This window comes from Aquarana catesbeiana, linkage group LG06 (assembly GCF_042186555.1).
Source record: "Aquarana catesbeiana isolate 2022-GZ linkage group LG06, ASM4218655v1, whole genome shotgun sequence".
NCBI classification, from domain to species: Eukaryota; Metazoa; Chordata; class Amphibia; order Anura; family Ranidae; genus Aquarana; species Aquarana catesbeiana.
In genome coordinates, this window is record NC_133329.1 from 158,844,072 (window position 1) to 158,859,119 (window position 15,048).

General features: G+C 44.0%; 1 protein-coding gene across 1 annotated transcript in view; it reads left to right on the forward strand.

Moving 5' to 3' along the window:
* The window catches only part of CLEC19A (C-type lectin domain containing 19A), an 80,489-nt gene that overhangs the window by 8,487 nt on the left and 56,954 nt on the right, over nucleotides 1-15,048 (forward strand). Inside the window, exon 2 of the mRNA XM_073634898.1 lies at nucleotides 8,872-9,037. Within this exon, the coding sequence (XP_073490999.1) occupies nucleotides 8,872-9,037 (166 nt within the window). The remainder of the gene's footprint in view (nucleotides 1-8,871; nucleotides 9,038-15,048) is intronic.

Here is a 15,048-nt window from a genome sequence, read left to right on the forward strand (position 1 = left end):
AAGGGGACTCTGAGCTAATGGGGGTCTCTTATGGGGGGTGCCGACTGCTGGTCTAAAAAAATAAAATAAATGCTGTGTGCCGCTAAAGTGCTCGGGTTTGGCTTGGAGAAAAGGTGGCCTACCCCCAATACCTAAATTCTCATAACTGCGTACCAAAACCACATAACTACAATTGTGACTTTGATAAAACTGAATTAAAACATATTAAAGTGAATATACTAAGACTGGAGAAATAATGAAGCAGTTGTACGTAGGTGATTTTTACCTATAGGTAAGCCTATGAAAAGGCTTACGTGTAGGTAAAACGAATATCTCCTAAACCTGTATGGTTTAGGAGATATTCACCTTGAATGCAGCTGCTGACGTTAGCGGCGCATGCGCTCTGAACGTCAGGCGGATGCTACCAGATCAGAGCTCCTTGCTGGAAAGAGGACTCCTGCGCGCATGCGTGGGAGTGACGTCATCGCGGTTCCGGACACTCACAGGGCCGGAGCCGAGAACCCGGAAGAAACGCAGAGGGAACATGTCAGCTCCCTCAGTGGTGAGGAGACCTTCTAAGGTATTTCATAATGAGCTAGTATGCGATGCATACTAGCTCATTATGCATTTGCCTTACAGTTTTTTGTTTTTTTTTTCTCTCTGGTATACAACCGCTTTAACTGAACAAGCTGAAGATAGGAGCTGATTAGTTACTATGCACAGTTTCCCCACATTCTGTCTGCTCCAGTTTTATTAAATCCTCCCTATTGCAACCCACCTATCCTTAAAGCGGTATAAAACCCAAAAATATTATATTTTATATTATATTGCAGCTTACCGATTCTTGACTGGCTGCATTAGTTTTATTTTTTTTAGGCTTTCTTTCCTTTTTTTTTGTTATCTAGCCAGTAGGGCTGTTGTTTTTCAAAAGAACAAGTTCTCCTGCTAATGTAGTAGTTTAGAGTTTTAAGACAAACCATTTACCAGTTACAGGGGTTCTTACAATGATCAGCTTTTATTTATTTATATAAAAACTTTAGGGTGGGTTCACACTGGTACGACACGACAGTCGTACCACTTTGGATCTCCTTTCGTCCTGTGACTTGAAGTCCGACATGCGTCTGATTTTAATGAACGGGGATCTGACTTTGATCCCCGACAATACCAGGCACTGTGTCTGATATGAATCTTTAGGGGGAACTCCACGCAAAAAAAAAAAAAACAGCATGAGTTCCCCCTCCAAGAGCATACTAGGCCCCTCGGTCTGGTATGGATTTTCAGGGGAACCCCCACGCCAAAAAAACGGCATGGGTGTCCCTCCAAAATCCATACCAGACCCTTATCCGAACACACAGCCCTGCAAGTCAGAAAAGGGGGTGGGGACGAGCGAGTGCCCCCCCTCCTGAACCGTACCTGGCCGCATGCCCTCAACATGGGGGGGGTGGGTGCTTTGTAGCATGGGGGGCCTTGCACCCCCTCACCCTAAAGCACCTTGTCCCCATGTTGATGAGGACAAGGGCCTCTTCCCGACAACCCTGGCCGTTGGTTGTGTCAGGGTCTGCGGGCGGGCGGCTCTCTCGGAATTTGGGAGTCCCCTTTAACAAGGGGGCCCCCAGATTCCGGCCTCCCACCCTATGTGAATGAGTATGGGGTACATTGTACCCCTACCCATTCACCTAAAAGAAATGTCAAAAATAAAACACAGCACACAGGGTGTTAAAATTTATTAAGGCAGCTCCGGGCGTCTCTTCCGACTTCTTCTCCCCTCTCCGGCTCTTCTTCCTCCTCCACCAACGGGTCTTCTCTGCTCATGTCTTCTAGCCCTCTACGATTCTTCTCCCTCTGTCCGCTATCTTCTCTGCTGTCCGGGTCTTCTCCGCTATCTTCTTGCTCTTTTGCTTGCTTTTTTGCCCGGTCTTCTCCGCTGTCTTCTCCCTCTGTTCTTCTTCCCATGTTGACTACGCTCTAATGCTGGGTGCGCGGTGTGCCACTACTTATATTGGCATGGAGGCGGGGTCACTGGATGCACGCCTCTTATGACATCACCGCCCATCATGCGGGCGGTGATGTCATAAGGGGCAGGGCCTCCGGATGATGTCACACGGTGACACCGCCCCATGCCAATATAAGTAGTGGCCCACCGCGCACCAGGCATTAGAGCGGGAGAGAGTGTAAAGTCAACATTGGAAGAAAAACAGAGGGAGAAGACCAGGCAAAAGAGCAAGCAAAAGAGCGAGAAGATAGCAGAGAAGACCCAGACAGTGGAGAAGACAGTGGACAGAGGGAGAAGACCCGGAGAGGGGGGCAGAACCGACAGAGGCAGAAGACGTCAGCGGAGGACACAGAAGGGCCGGAGAGGGGAGAAGAGATCGGAAGAGACGCCAAAACTGCTTAATAAATTACTTTAAAAACATGTGTAATGTGTTTTATTTTTGACACTTTTTTTTAGGTGAATGGGTAGGGGGACAATGTACCCCATACTCATTCACATAGGATGGTGGGCCGAGATCTGGGGGCCCCCTTGTTAAAGGGGGCTTCCAGATTCCAATAAGCCCCCTGCCCGCAGACCCCGACAACCAACAACCAGGGTTGTCGGGAAGAGGCCCTTGTCCTCATCAACATAGGGACAAGGTGCTTTGGGGTGGGGGGCGCAGGTGGGGGCCCATGTTGAGGGAATGTGGCCTGGTATGGTTAGGGGGGGTGCTCGCTCATCCCCACCCCCTTTGCTGACATGCCAGGCTGTGTGCTCAGATAAGGGTCTGGTATGGATTGTGGGGGGACCCCCACGCCATTTTTCGGTGTGGGGGTTTCCCTGGTGTGCTCTTGAAAGGGGGAACCCATGGCGTTTTTAAAAAAAAAAATGGCGTGGAGTTCCCCTTTAAGATCATCAGAGCACAAGTCGCATGCCAAATTCGGGTCAGTTAAGACGGAGATCCGACTTTGATCCTACTTCAGTGATATTAATTGGGCTGAAGTAGGACCAAAGTCAGACCAAAGTAGTGCAGGGAGCATTTTCAGAGTCGGACCGACTTGTGTCGGACCAGTTAAGACGGCTCCCATAGGGAAACATTGATTTTCACACGTCATGCGACATGAGCTCCCAATATCAGAGCGTTTGTCGTACTAGTGTGAACCCGGCCTTATCCTGTAACGACCAGAAGTTCAGGGAAGCAGCACAGAAAGAGCAGGAGCAAGCATCATTGAAAGCTGTAAACTACAAGCGCTGGGATAAGAATCTTAACAAATAGTTTGCTCAATGTGTTAAAACTAGAAAATGCTGAGTTTTTAATATTACTTTAAAATGAAACTAATAGGGTAATTTACTAAAAGTAGAGAGTGCAAAATCTGGTGCAGCTTTGCATTGAAACCAACCAGCAGCCAGGTTTTTCTGTCAAAGCTTAATTGAACAAGCTGAAGTTAGAAGCTCATTGGCTACCATGAACAGCTGCACCAGATTTTGCACGCTCCACTTTTAGTAAATCAACCCCTAAACTCTGGGCTAAAAATGTAAATTTTATTCAAGTGTGTATCCTTAACTCACAAAATTACCTTATATTGCTGTTCTCCTCCTCCAAATCCCCATTTTTTTCTGCAAAACTTTTTTTTTTTAGTTTTGGATAGAATGCAGATGAATTAGAATGCTTGTCAGTTTTTATCGCTGTCTGTGCCCCCGTTAAGGGGAGTCACCCTCTTTATTTGTCCTGTTCATTATCAATGAAAGTGAAAAAAAATCCCAAATTTTAGGTTGTCCCTAGAAAAGTAATAGAGGGGAAATCTTCCAATGGGGACATTATTTCTGGGGTCCCCAAGGGATTCCCTTTATTTGCAGAGATTTCCTCTCACTTTCTGTTTGGATATGGGACAGGAAGTGAAATCTCCGCAATAGGACACAAATGGTTAAAAAAAAAATCTGCCAGCAGTGCCCTTGGCTCTGTCCAAAATGAAAAAAAAAAAAAAGGTTTGCCTATAGTTCTACTTTAATACAAAATAGATTACAGGACCATTAACCTCCCTGGCGGTATGATTATTTCATATTTTTGATGCTGAAAGCGGTACCATTATTTTGCATGGAAATTAGGCGTTTTATATTGTAGGCCTGTAATTCTTAGGAATAACTCACTTAAATCTGTCCAAACCAGAGTCTAGTAGACATCTTGGGTATGATAAAGTTTGAAACAGGAAATCATAAATTTTAATATAATAAATAACTATAAATAATTATACTAAATAATAATATAATAATAATAAAAATTATTCAATAATGTAATCAAATCAAAAACACTGAAATTTGCTCAGTTGCAGAATTGTCACTGTCATTTCTTTCAGTGTTTGATGACGGATCTCCCCACAAATCACTATCACTCAATTCTGCGAGTGATTCTAATTTATTATCGCTGTTTTCTAGCTGTTCTAAAACCACTTTTGATGTAAAGGGACGGTTTTGGTTGCTATGGACAATCTCCAGTTTCCAGGCAGAAAGAACAGTTTTTATAATATAAAACTGCACGCAGGGCACTGGAGAAACCACTAGGGACAAAAGTGATGTGAAATAATTTCATATAATAATGTAATCTGTAAGATTACAGTATACTGTATGTATTGTGTGTGTTTCACTTTTTGGATTTGGCGCCGTTCTCCGTCCCCGTGCGTCGCAACGCTTGCAGGGAACGGAGCTCAGCTCCGTGATGAATCAAGCGGCGGATGAACCGCTCACACTGCGGGGAGACATCACAGGATCCAGAGGACAAGGTAAGTAAGCTCTTTCTGGATCCTGCAATGCGATCCCGAGTCTGGCTCGGGGTTACCGCTTTTGGCTCTGAAATTCCACCCCGAGCCAAACTCGGGAATACCGTCAGGGAGGTTAAAGTGTTTGCTAAGTCTAAATTAAAAATCACTGCCAGTCCCTCTATTAAAGGCAAGAATAACACACTATGTATGTCATTTCTATAAACGAGGCCTGTAAAAACCTATTTAGAGCGATTTTCAGGCTGGTCACATGATTCACGGCTGCTTTACAGCTCTGATACATGGCTTCTGTAGGAGGGGCTGAGATCTCCCTCTGACGTCAGCCGGGGAGGTCACGTGGCCGCTCCCGCAGAAGTCCTCTCTCGGACCTTACTGTAAAAGATAAGGTCCATTGGCATGGACCATAGGGTGAGTACATGGATTGAAAACTGGAGACAATGGTGAGTTCAGAGGGTGGTGATAAATGGGGAGTACTCGGAATGGTCAGGGGTGGGTAGTGGGGTTCCCCAGGGTTCTGTGCTGGGACCAGTCCTGTTTAATTCGTTCATAAACGACCTGGAGGATGGGATAAACAGCTCAATCTCTGTATTTGCGGACGATACTAATCTAAGCAGGGCAATAACTTCTCCATAGGATGTGGAAACCTTGCAAAAAGATCTGAACAAACTAATGGAGTGGGCAACTACATAGCAAATGAGGTTCAATGTAGAAAAATGTAAAATAATGCATTTGGGTGGCAAAAATATGAATGCAATCTATACACTGGGGGGAGAACCTCTGTAGTTCTAGTAGATGATAGGCTTAGCAATGGCATGCAATGCCAAGCTGCTGCTAACAAAGCAAACAGATTATTGGCATGCATTAAAAATGGGATTAATTCCAAAGATAAAACGATAATTCTCCCACTCTACAAGACTCTGGTCTGGCCTCACTTGGTGTATGCTGTCCAGTTCTGGGCACCAGTCCTCAAGGAAGGATGTACTGGAAATGGAGCGAATACAAACAAGGGCAAAAAAGCTAATAAAATGTCTGGAGGATATTAGTTATGAGGAAAGGTTGCGAGCACTGAACTTATTCCCTCTGGAGAAGAGACGCTTGAGAGGGGATATGATTTCAATTTACAAATACCGTACTGGTGACCCCACAATAGGGATAAAACTTTTTTGGGAAAGGGAGTTTAACAAGACTCGTGGCCACTCATTAAAATTAGAAGAAAAGAGGTTTAACCTTAAACTACGTAGAGGGTTCTTTACTGTAAGAGCGGCAAGGATGTGGAATTCCCTTCCACAGGCGGTGGTCTCAGCGGGGGGCATCGTTAGTTTCAAGAAACTATTAGATAAGCACCTGAACGACCACAACATACAGGGATATACAAGGTAATCCTGACATATAATCACACACATAGGTTGAACTTGATCGACCTCACCTACTATATAACTATGTAACTATGGAGATGTAAAGCGGCCTGAAGATAGCTCTAAATGGTTATTTACAAGCCTCATTTTTAGATAAAACGTACACAGTTTGGTATATCTGCCCATATTAGCCTATAATAGAGGTGCTGGCAGTGATTATTGTAAGTTTTATATTTTTAATATTAGCGACGGTGGGGGGGGGGCGTTTCGGAGACAGAGACACAGACACAGAACTGACAGGCAGGGAGGAGAGGATGAGGGGGATAGAGGAGAGCAGAGAGGACAGCTGTGGATGACCAAGGGACGTACTCTGACCACGGTTGTCAGGGCTCAGCAGCCATAATTTTTGTTGTCAGCGCAGGGTACACAATACACAATCAGGGCTGGACTGGGAATAAAAACCAGCCCTGGAAATAATTTCATACCAGCCCCACAGCATCATTATACCAGCCCAACATCATAACCATCATAACGTCATTATTTTCTTGTTCATAAAAAGGGAAAACCATGCATTTTAAAGCACATTTGAAGAGCGTATTATATAATGATAAGACATAAATGAAAGCACATAGGGCTAGGGATAGATAGACAGAGCTATATACAGTATATATAAAACAGTAAATTTCAGTTAAAAGTAGTAAAAGTGGAACAATCATCAAGGGGAACACCTGAAACTCTGGAAATGTGGGGGGGGGGGGACTCTGGTGACCAGAGACCACCTTCCGCAGAAAGAATACACTAGGGTAAGGGGGGGTGGGTTAATTATATAGGGGGAAACCTTTATATCAGTGCCCCCTTATATTATTGTATTTACTTCCCCTTACATCAGTGCCCCCCCCCCCCCCCCTTCAGACTGGCCTGGCGGCGCTGTCACTGACCTCCTCTCAGGTGCACCTTGCAGGGATCAGTCAGTTGGCTCAAGCTTGATGGCTCTGGTTTTCCTATAGTCTCCTCTCCACAGTCCACACACGCCTGACTTCTCCCATGATCCCCATCCCAGTGGTGCTCCCATTCTTGACTCCTCTCCAGACTCCCTCAGAGACTGCAGACATGATATAAGACAAGAGATGGTCAGAGGTTGCGAACATGATACAAGAAATGGTTAGAGGCTGCGGGCATAGTACAGGAGATGGTCAGAGACTTAGGACATGATACTAAAGATGTTAAGAGAATGTAGACATGATACAGGAGATGGTCAGAGACTGCAGACATGATACAAGAGATGGTCAGAGACTGCGGACATGATACAAGAGATGGTCAGAGACTGCGGACATGATACAAGAGATGGTCAGAGACTGCGGACATGATATAAGAGATCAATGCAGCCTCACCAGTGCCCATGAAATGCAACCTCACTGTGCCCGTCAATGCAGCCTCGCTGTGCCCATCATTGCAGCCTCCCTGTGCCTTCATTGCAGCCTCACTGTACCCATCAATGCAGCCTCGCTGTGCCCATCATTGCAGCCTCCCCATGGCAATCATTGCAGCCTCACTGTGCCCATCATTGCAGCCTCACTGTGCCCATCATTGCAGCCTTACTGTGCCTATCATTGCCGCTTCACCATGCCTATCATCGCAGCCTCAACGTGCTCTCATTGCAGCCTCACCTTCGTTGCAGCCTTACTGTGCCCATCATTGCCGCCTTACTGTGCCCATCATTGCCGCCTCACCAGCCCATCATTGCAGCCTCACCATGCCCATCATTGCAGCCTCACATGTCCATCATTGTAGCCTCACTGTTCCCATCATTGCAGCCTCACTGTGCCCATCATTGCCACCTTACTGTGCCCTCATTGCAGCCTCACCATCATTTCCGCCTTACTGTGCCCTCATTGCAGCCTCCCTCATCATCATTGTAGCCTTACTGTGCCCTCATTGCAGCCTCCCTCACCATCATTGCTGCCTTACTGTGCCCTCATTGCAGCCTCCCTCACCATCATTGCAGCCTTACTGTGCCCTCATTGCAGCCGCACCAGTCAGTGTGTGCATTACGCACAGCATCTCCCGCTGTGTCACGGAGCTGAGTGTGTAAAGTTTGGCCGCGCTGTGATAAAAGTCCCGCCCTCCGCCTAGACCAGCTCGTGTGATAGACAGAACACTGCGTCTATCACACAAGCTGCTCTAGGAGGAGGGCAGGACTTTTATCACAGCGCGGCCAAACTTTTCACACTCAGCTCCGTGACACAGCGGTCCCCTGCTGTGTGACAAGTAGGCAGGAGGAGGGGGAGGAGGAGGGAGGGGAGCACTGCAGCATAGATCAAAGCGGCCCCAGGGCAGGCAGCCTTCCGGGAAATGTCCCGGTATCCCCGTAGGCCAGTCCGGCCCTGTACACAATACAGGAAGTGGCAGGATTAGCCAGGTTTTTTTCCAGTTTAGAGGGGCAGATAACACAGCACAAACACTGTGCTGTTTAATCTGCTTTAAGGGACCAGGATCTTATTTTTTTTGGGGGGGTGTTAATAAACACTTTATTAAGTAGTGTATGTATATAGACTATTTATGGAGAATTATAATATTATTATAACTTTAAGAAATAATTTTCCTTTGGTAACTGTGAGTTACTGACCTTAACATGTTATCACTTCTATCTTTGCTCCCCTATTGAATAAGCCAAGTAGTATACAAGGCGTATGCACACGTATATACATGTACTCAGTAATAAAATAAGGTTTAACTAGATAAATGTTTGCCTCCAAGAAAATCAACACTGTGCCATTCTTTTCCCTCTCAGCGTTTACTGATGTGAGCCAGCCATTCGCCTGCCCTCTGTTTTGGACCGAATACAACGGGAACTGCTACAGGTTTTTCCCAATGAATAAAACATGGGCAGAAGCAGACTTTTACTGTGCGGAGTTTTCGCTCGGCAGGACAACTGCCAAATTAGTTTCTATCCACAGGTATGGTATGGTGACTTCTTCACAGGAGCCAAAACATAAGCCTGTTTTTATTGCCTTCTCATAACTAATACTGTTCATGCCTGCTTTCCTAAGATCAAGTATGTGAGACACAGCCCTATTTTTACCATTTTATTTGCATACATGCCACATACTTCTATTAACATTGCTTATGCTATATAGAGATAAGCTGCCTTTTAAAAAATGCACTCAATTGGCAATCCATTTGATTTGATACCCACAGTGATGTTCTTGGCGTGGATATTTTTGTACATTTTCTCAATCTGGAATTAATTGTTATTTAAATGACAGCTGACCACAGAACAGAAAGTTTTGAACACAGTGAGAAATCTGCTATCTGCGCCCCATTAAGGTACCTGGTATGAGGTAACAATACCCTCATTTTAGAATGTTGTGGAAGAATTTCCCTTTTTTGAGGGGACCCCGTTGAGGTAGTACTGGAATCCTCAGGTTGGCAACTAAGAAGCCAGCAATTAAGAAAAAAAAACAAATAGAATTTGTATTATCCTCAAGAGGGCAGCTTAACCACTTAAAAACTGGGCACTTTTACCCCATTCTTGCCCAGGCCAATTTTCATTTTTCAGCTCTGTCGCACTTTCAATGACAATTGCGCAGTCATGCAACACTGTACCCAAACTAACTTTTTACTATTTTGTTCACACAACTAGAGCTTTCTTTTATTGGTATTTAATTAGCACTGGGTTTTTTACTTTTTGCTAAGTAAATGAAAAAAAAAGCTTGAAAAAAAATGCATTTTTCTTCATTTCTGTTAAAATTTTGCAAATAAATAAATGTCCTTCATAAGTCTGGGTCAAAATCTATTCTGCTACATTTCTTTGGTAAAAATAACTCAAATTTGTTTATACTATTTAGTCTGTGTGAAAGGTATAGAGTCCACAAACTATAGTATATATCTGAACTTTGATCAATCCTGATCAATCCTTCATGAGGCCCAAAAAACGCCAGGACAGTACAAATACCCCCCAAATTACCCCTTTTTTGGAAAATGGACAGTCCAAAGTATTTAGTAAGAGGCATGGCAAGTTTTTTTTCATAATTTTCAAAAAATGTTTTTTTTTTCTTTACATACTGCCACCAGTCCAGTACAGCATTATCATATAACTGGTGTGGCCGTGATCAGGGACACTGAAAAATAGGTGTATAATTATTCCTGCGCTATCATGTGTGTAAAGGCAGAGCTATTGGGAAAAGCTGCCTGCACCGAATAGGGTACAACCAGACCCTGCTAACGAATGAATAAATTATAAAAATGGTGCTGCGCTAATCCTAGCAGAAACAAAAGAAAAAAAGAGAAAATACATCTCCTAGTGGGCTAAATATCACTAAAATATAAAAAATCAGGATAAGCAGTTATGAATAGTATGTGATCACTCCTACGTGAGAACAAATCACTAAAAATGGAAAAAAAGTGCAAAGTGCAATCGTGATATTGACTTTCAGTGAATATTCATAACCAGAATATAACTGTAAAATTGACAAAAAATGTGCAACAGCAAATTGTAGGAGTAAATCCTCCCATATAAAGTGCAAATAATTCAATACGACAATAAATTCCACTGTGTAGTATACATGCAACAAACATGAAGTGACTTGTGCAATAAAAGTCCACGTGACTCTTAAGACATAAACTTAGATACAATCAAAGTGCTTAAGCATAAAACTGTCCTCCTCCACAAAATAAAACTGGCTTCATAGCATGCACACAATGCGGTGGAGTGCTCAAATAAAAATAGTGCTCCTCTTCGTATTTACACACAAATTAGTAGGCAGTGGCCCCTTACCTTAAGGTAATGGGGTAACAGCATATGACCAGTAATGGCGATACCATCCTTTAGGTTTTCTCCTCTATCAACGTGGTCCTAGTCCTGGAGCATGGTTCCCTCAGAAGGTAAAGGGGCACGTAGATAGAAAAAAACGGAAGGTCCCAGATAGTGTAATATTGTCAGGCTAAAACTGGCTTTTATTAATATAACACATAGGTACTCACAATACAGCAGTAAACAAATGGCTAATATCCGACGAGCGGCAAGCTCGTAAGCCTCAATCAGCATAGGTGCCTGTCCCGTCCCTACGCGTGACGTCACACAACACGTGACTTCATCAGGGGATAAGTGGAGACACAAACAGTGTCTTTAAATAGCGATCATATACACAATACTAAGCGGCCATTTTCTAGTAGCCCCATAGAAAATACCTATAGCGGCTATCTTCTCGAGGATATACGGGCGCGGCCATTATAAGGGTTATCAGATGCATTACTATGCGGCCGTGAGAGGGACTAGGCGGAGTATCGTAATCTCAGCTGACCCTTGGGACCAATGGGCAGAGTGGAACGTGTCCGCTATCTACAGCTGTCAGCAAAGGGGGAAGAAACAAAGTGTGCATACTAAGTGTCATCCTCTGCCCCATTGCGAGTATACCCGAATCGGCAAACATCAGATAGCGATATTAAAATTGGATGATACATTAAGATAAAATAAGGATACCCTCAGGGTGTGAATAGAATTTTAATGACAATAAAAATAAAAGTATAATTAAAACAAAGGAAAAAAAAGGGGAGGGGGAAATTAAGGGGATACAACCAAAAAACGATCGGAAGGGAAAACCACAATGCTGAAGGAGGCAAAATAAACACGCGCAGAGGTGAAACACCACACCTCTGAGCCACCTAAAGGATGGTATCCCCATTACTGGTCATATGCTGTTACCCCATGATCAGGGACACTGACTGGTGACAGTACGAAAAAAAAAACATTTTAATAATTTGTTTTCAATTTCTTTTTATTTTATTATTTTTCATTACATTTTTTTATTGTTATTTCTTTAATACACTGTGACCAGAGCAATATAATGTTACATAGTATTATTTTAGTTTATTATTTTTTATTACATTTTTTTATTTTTATTTCTTTAATACACTGTGACCAGAGCAATATAATGTTACCATAGTAACATTGTACTACTCTGGGGAAGTGATCAGGATTTTTTTGATCACACTGACCAATCACAGCTAGCAACACAATTGTACACAATGGATGGCATAAAAAGGAAACCATCCATTGTGTACAACTGTCAAGTGACCTGCTGTGATTGGTGACAGCGGTCAAATGGTACAGGCAACAAACGTCCTGTGGATGGACGCAGCTGCTGACAGATCGGGGCGTGACACAGGAGGACGTCATATGATGTCCACCTGGACCGATGAGAGGCCAGCCCAGCCATCATATTGTTATAGACTGGGGGGGAACTGGTTAAAATTGAATTCTATGTATGATCTTTATTGCATACTTACATTGTGCAGCTTGGTATAATGTACTACTGTACATTATGCCAAGCTGGACCATTGTAAGTATGCAATAAAGATCATACATAGAATTCAACTTTATCCAGTCTTGTAACTTAAAGCGGAGTTCCACCCAAAAATGGAACTTCTGCTGTCCGGATCCCCCCCCCCCCCCCCTCCGGTGTCACATTTGGCACCTTTACGGGGGGTGGGGGGAGCAGATACCTGTCTAATACAGGTATTTGCTCCCACTTCCAGCAAAAGATCACCGCAGTATCCATAATGATCTATGCCATGTCCGGCCCCTCTTCTGTCCCCCCCACCGCTGTCTTCTGGGAGACACACAGGTCCCAGAAGACAGCAGGAACCACTCAGAACGCGCAGCGGATTCGCGCATGCGCAGTAGGGAACCAGGCTGTGAAGCCGCAAGGCTTCACTTCCTGATTCCCTTACCGAAGATGGTGGCACCTCCACCCCGGGAGCCGAGGGACAGGTCGGCTTCGGGTGCCGACATCGCGGGCGCCCTGGACAGGTAAGTGTCCATATTTTAAAAGTCAGCAGCTGCAGTATTTGTAGCTGCTGACTTAAATTTTTTTTTTTTTTTTCGGTGGAACTCCGCTTTAACAATACTTGTCTTACAGCTGAAGATAGCTAGAGAAGCTGACGATCACTGTGGTAGTTGGCATAGGCGTGTGCCAGATGTGCCTGGACAAACTTTAATCATCCTGTGTGGCACAGATTACCCCTGCTGCCCGGGCCCCTCACTGTGTTCATTCATAACTGAAGCATAGTAAACTGTGTTTATTATGGTTCAGTTTGTGAATGAACAGGAAGCCGCTCAGCAGAGAACTTTCTTCTCATTCACTGTCCAGTGCAGCTGAAGCCATAGACTGTGCAATCTCCTCAGGCCCTTTCTCTGTCTCAAAAATGAGACATCGGGCGTCTGACACATCCACTGCCATACTGACACTGTCCACTCCTCTACTATTTACATTTATTTATAAGAGTGTGTGTCTGTATATGTGTGTGTGTGTGTGTGTATATATATATATATACACACACACACACACACACACACACACACACATGTTCTCTGGTTGGATGAGCTGGAGATTTATGAATAGAGGCAGTGCAAAGTGAGTGACTCCCTATGATCAAAGTTTAGAGAGCAAACTCATATCTTGCTCACTTTTCTTTCTCTTCCAATGCTCCTTGTCAGCACACTGATTGGCTCTTTCCATGTGCTTGGAGTAATTTTGCATGTTTGGTAATGCCAGCCACATTGCCTGTGTTTATTATCACACAGGACACTGCAACTGAGCAAGCTTGGTTATCCAGCTTCATGCTCTGATTGCTGTCTATGGCTTTTATTTGTTGCTACTAACCCTGGAGAACATACATAGATAATGTTGTAGTTCAGCTTCCCCTTAGTGGCCTTAAAATGAACCTATGTTGCTTCTATACTGGATGTCCAAAAGTGTGATTATTATTCAAGAAGTGGCTCTTTGACATCAGAAGCGCTAACAACTACTGTATGAACAAAGCTTGCAAATGGCGTTTCAGGCTTCAGTTATAATTACACTATATTACCAAACGTATTGGGACGCCTGCCTTTACACGCACATGAGCTTTAATGGCATCCCAGTCCTAGTCCATAGGGTTGAATATTGAGTTGGCCCACCCTTTGCAGCTATAACAGCTTCAACTCTTCTGTGAAGGTTGTCCACAAGGTTTACGAGTGTGTCTATGGGAATGCTTGACAGGCACTGATTTGGACGAGAAGGCCTGGTTCGCAGTCTCCATTCATCCCAAAGGTGTACTATTGGGTTGAGGTCAGGACAAGCCAGTCAAGTTCCTCCACCCCAAACTCACTCATCCATGTCTTTATGGACCTTGTTTTGTGCACTGGTGCGCAGTCATCTTGGAACAAGAAGGGGCCATCCCCAAACTCTTCTCACAAAGTTGGGAGCATGAAATTGTCCAAAATATCTTGGTATGCTGACACCTTAAGAGTTCCCTTCACTTGAACTAAGAGGCCAAGCCCAACCCCTGAAAAACAACCCCACACCATAATCCCACCTCCACCAAATGATTTGGACCAGTGCACAAAGCAAGGTCCATAAAGACATGGATGAGCAGGTTTGGGGTGGAGGAACTTGACTGGCTTGCACAGAGTCCTGACATTAACCCGATAGAACACCTTTGGGATGCATTAGAGCGGAGACTGCGAGCCAGGCCTTCTCGTCCACATTAGAGCCTGACCTCACAAATGCACTTCTGGAAGAATGGTCAAACATTCCCATAGACACACTCCTAAACCTTGTGGACAGCCTTCCCAAAAGAGTTGAAGCTGTTATAGTTGCAAAGGGTGGGCCAACTCAATATTGAACCCTATGGACTAAGACTGGGATGCCATTAAAGTTCATGTGCGTGTAAAGGCAGGTCTCAATACTTTTGGTAATAAAGTGTATATTGACCCTCATTTACCAAAGCTATTAAAATCTATTCTGGTTGCCCCAATCGGAGCTTCCTCTTCATTCTCTCAGCTCCACAATTAAAACAAGACCTGAAGATAAATGCACACATTTATATTTGGCCAAGGTTTTACCTAACAGCTAAACACCAATATTTTTATTCAATTTTTATTTTGGCTCAAAACCTGACATTGCATTATTATTTTAATTTTTTT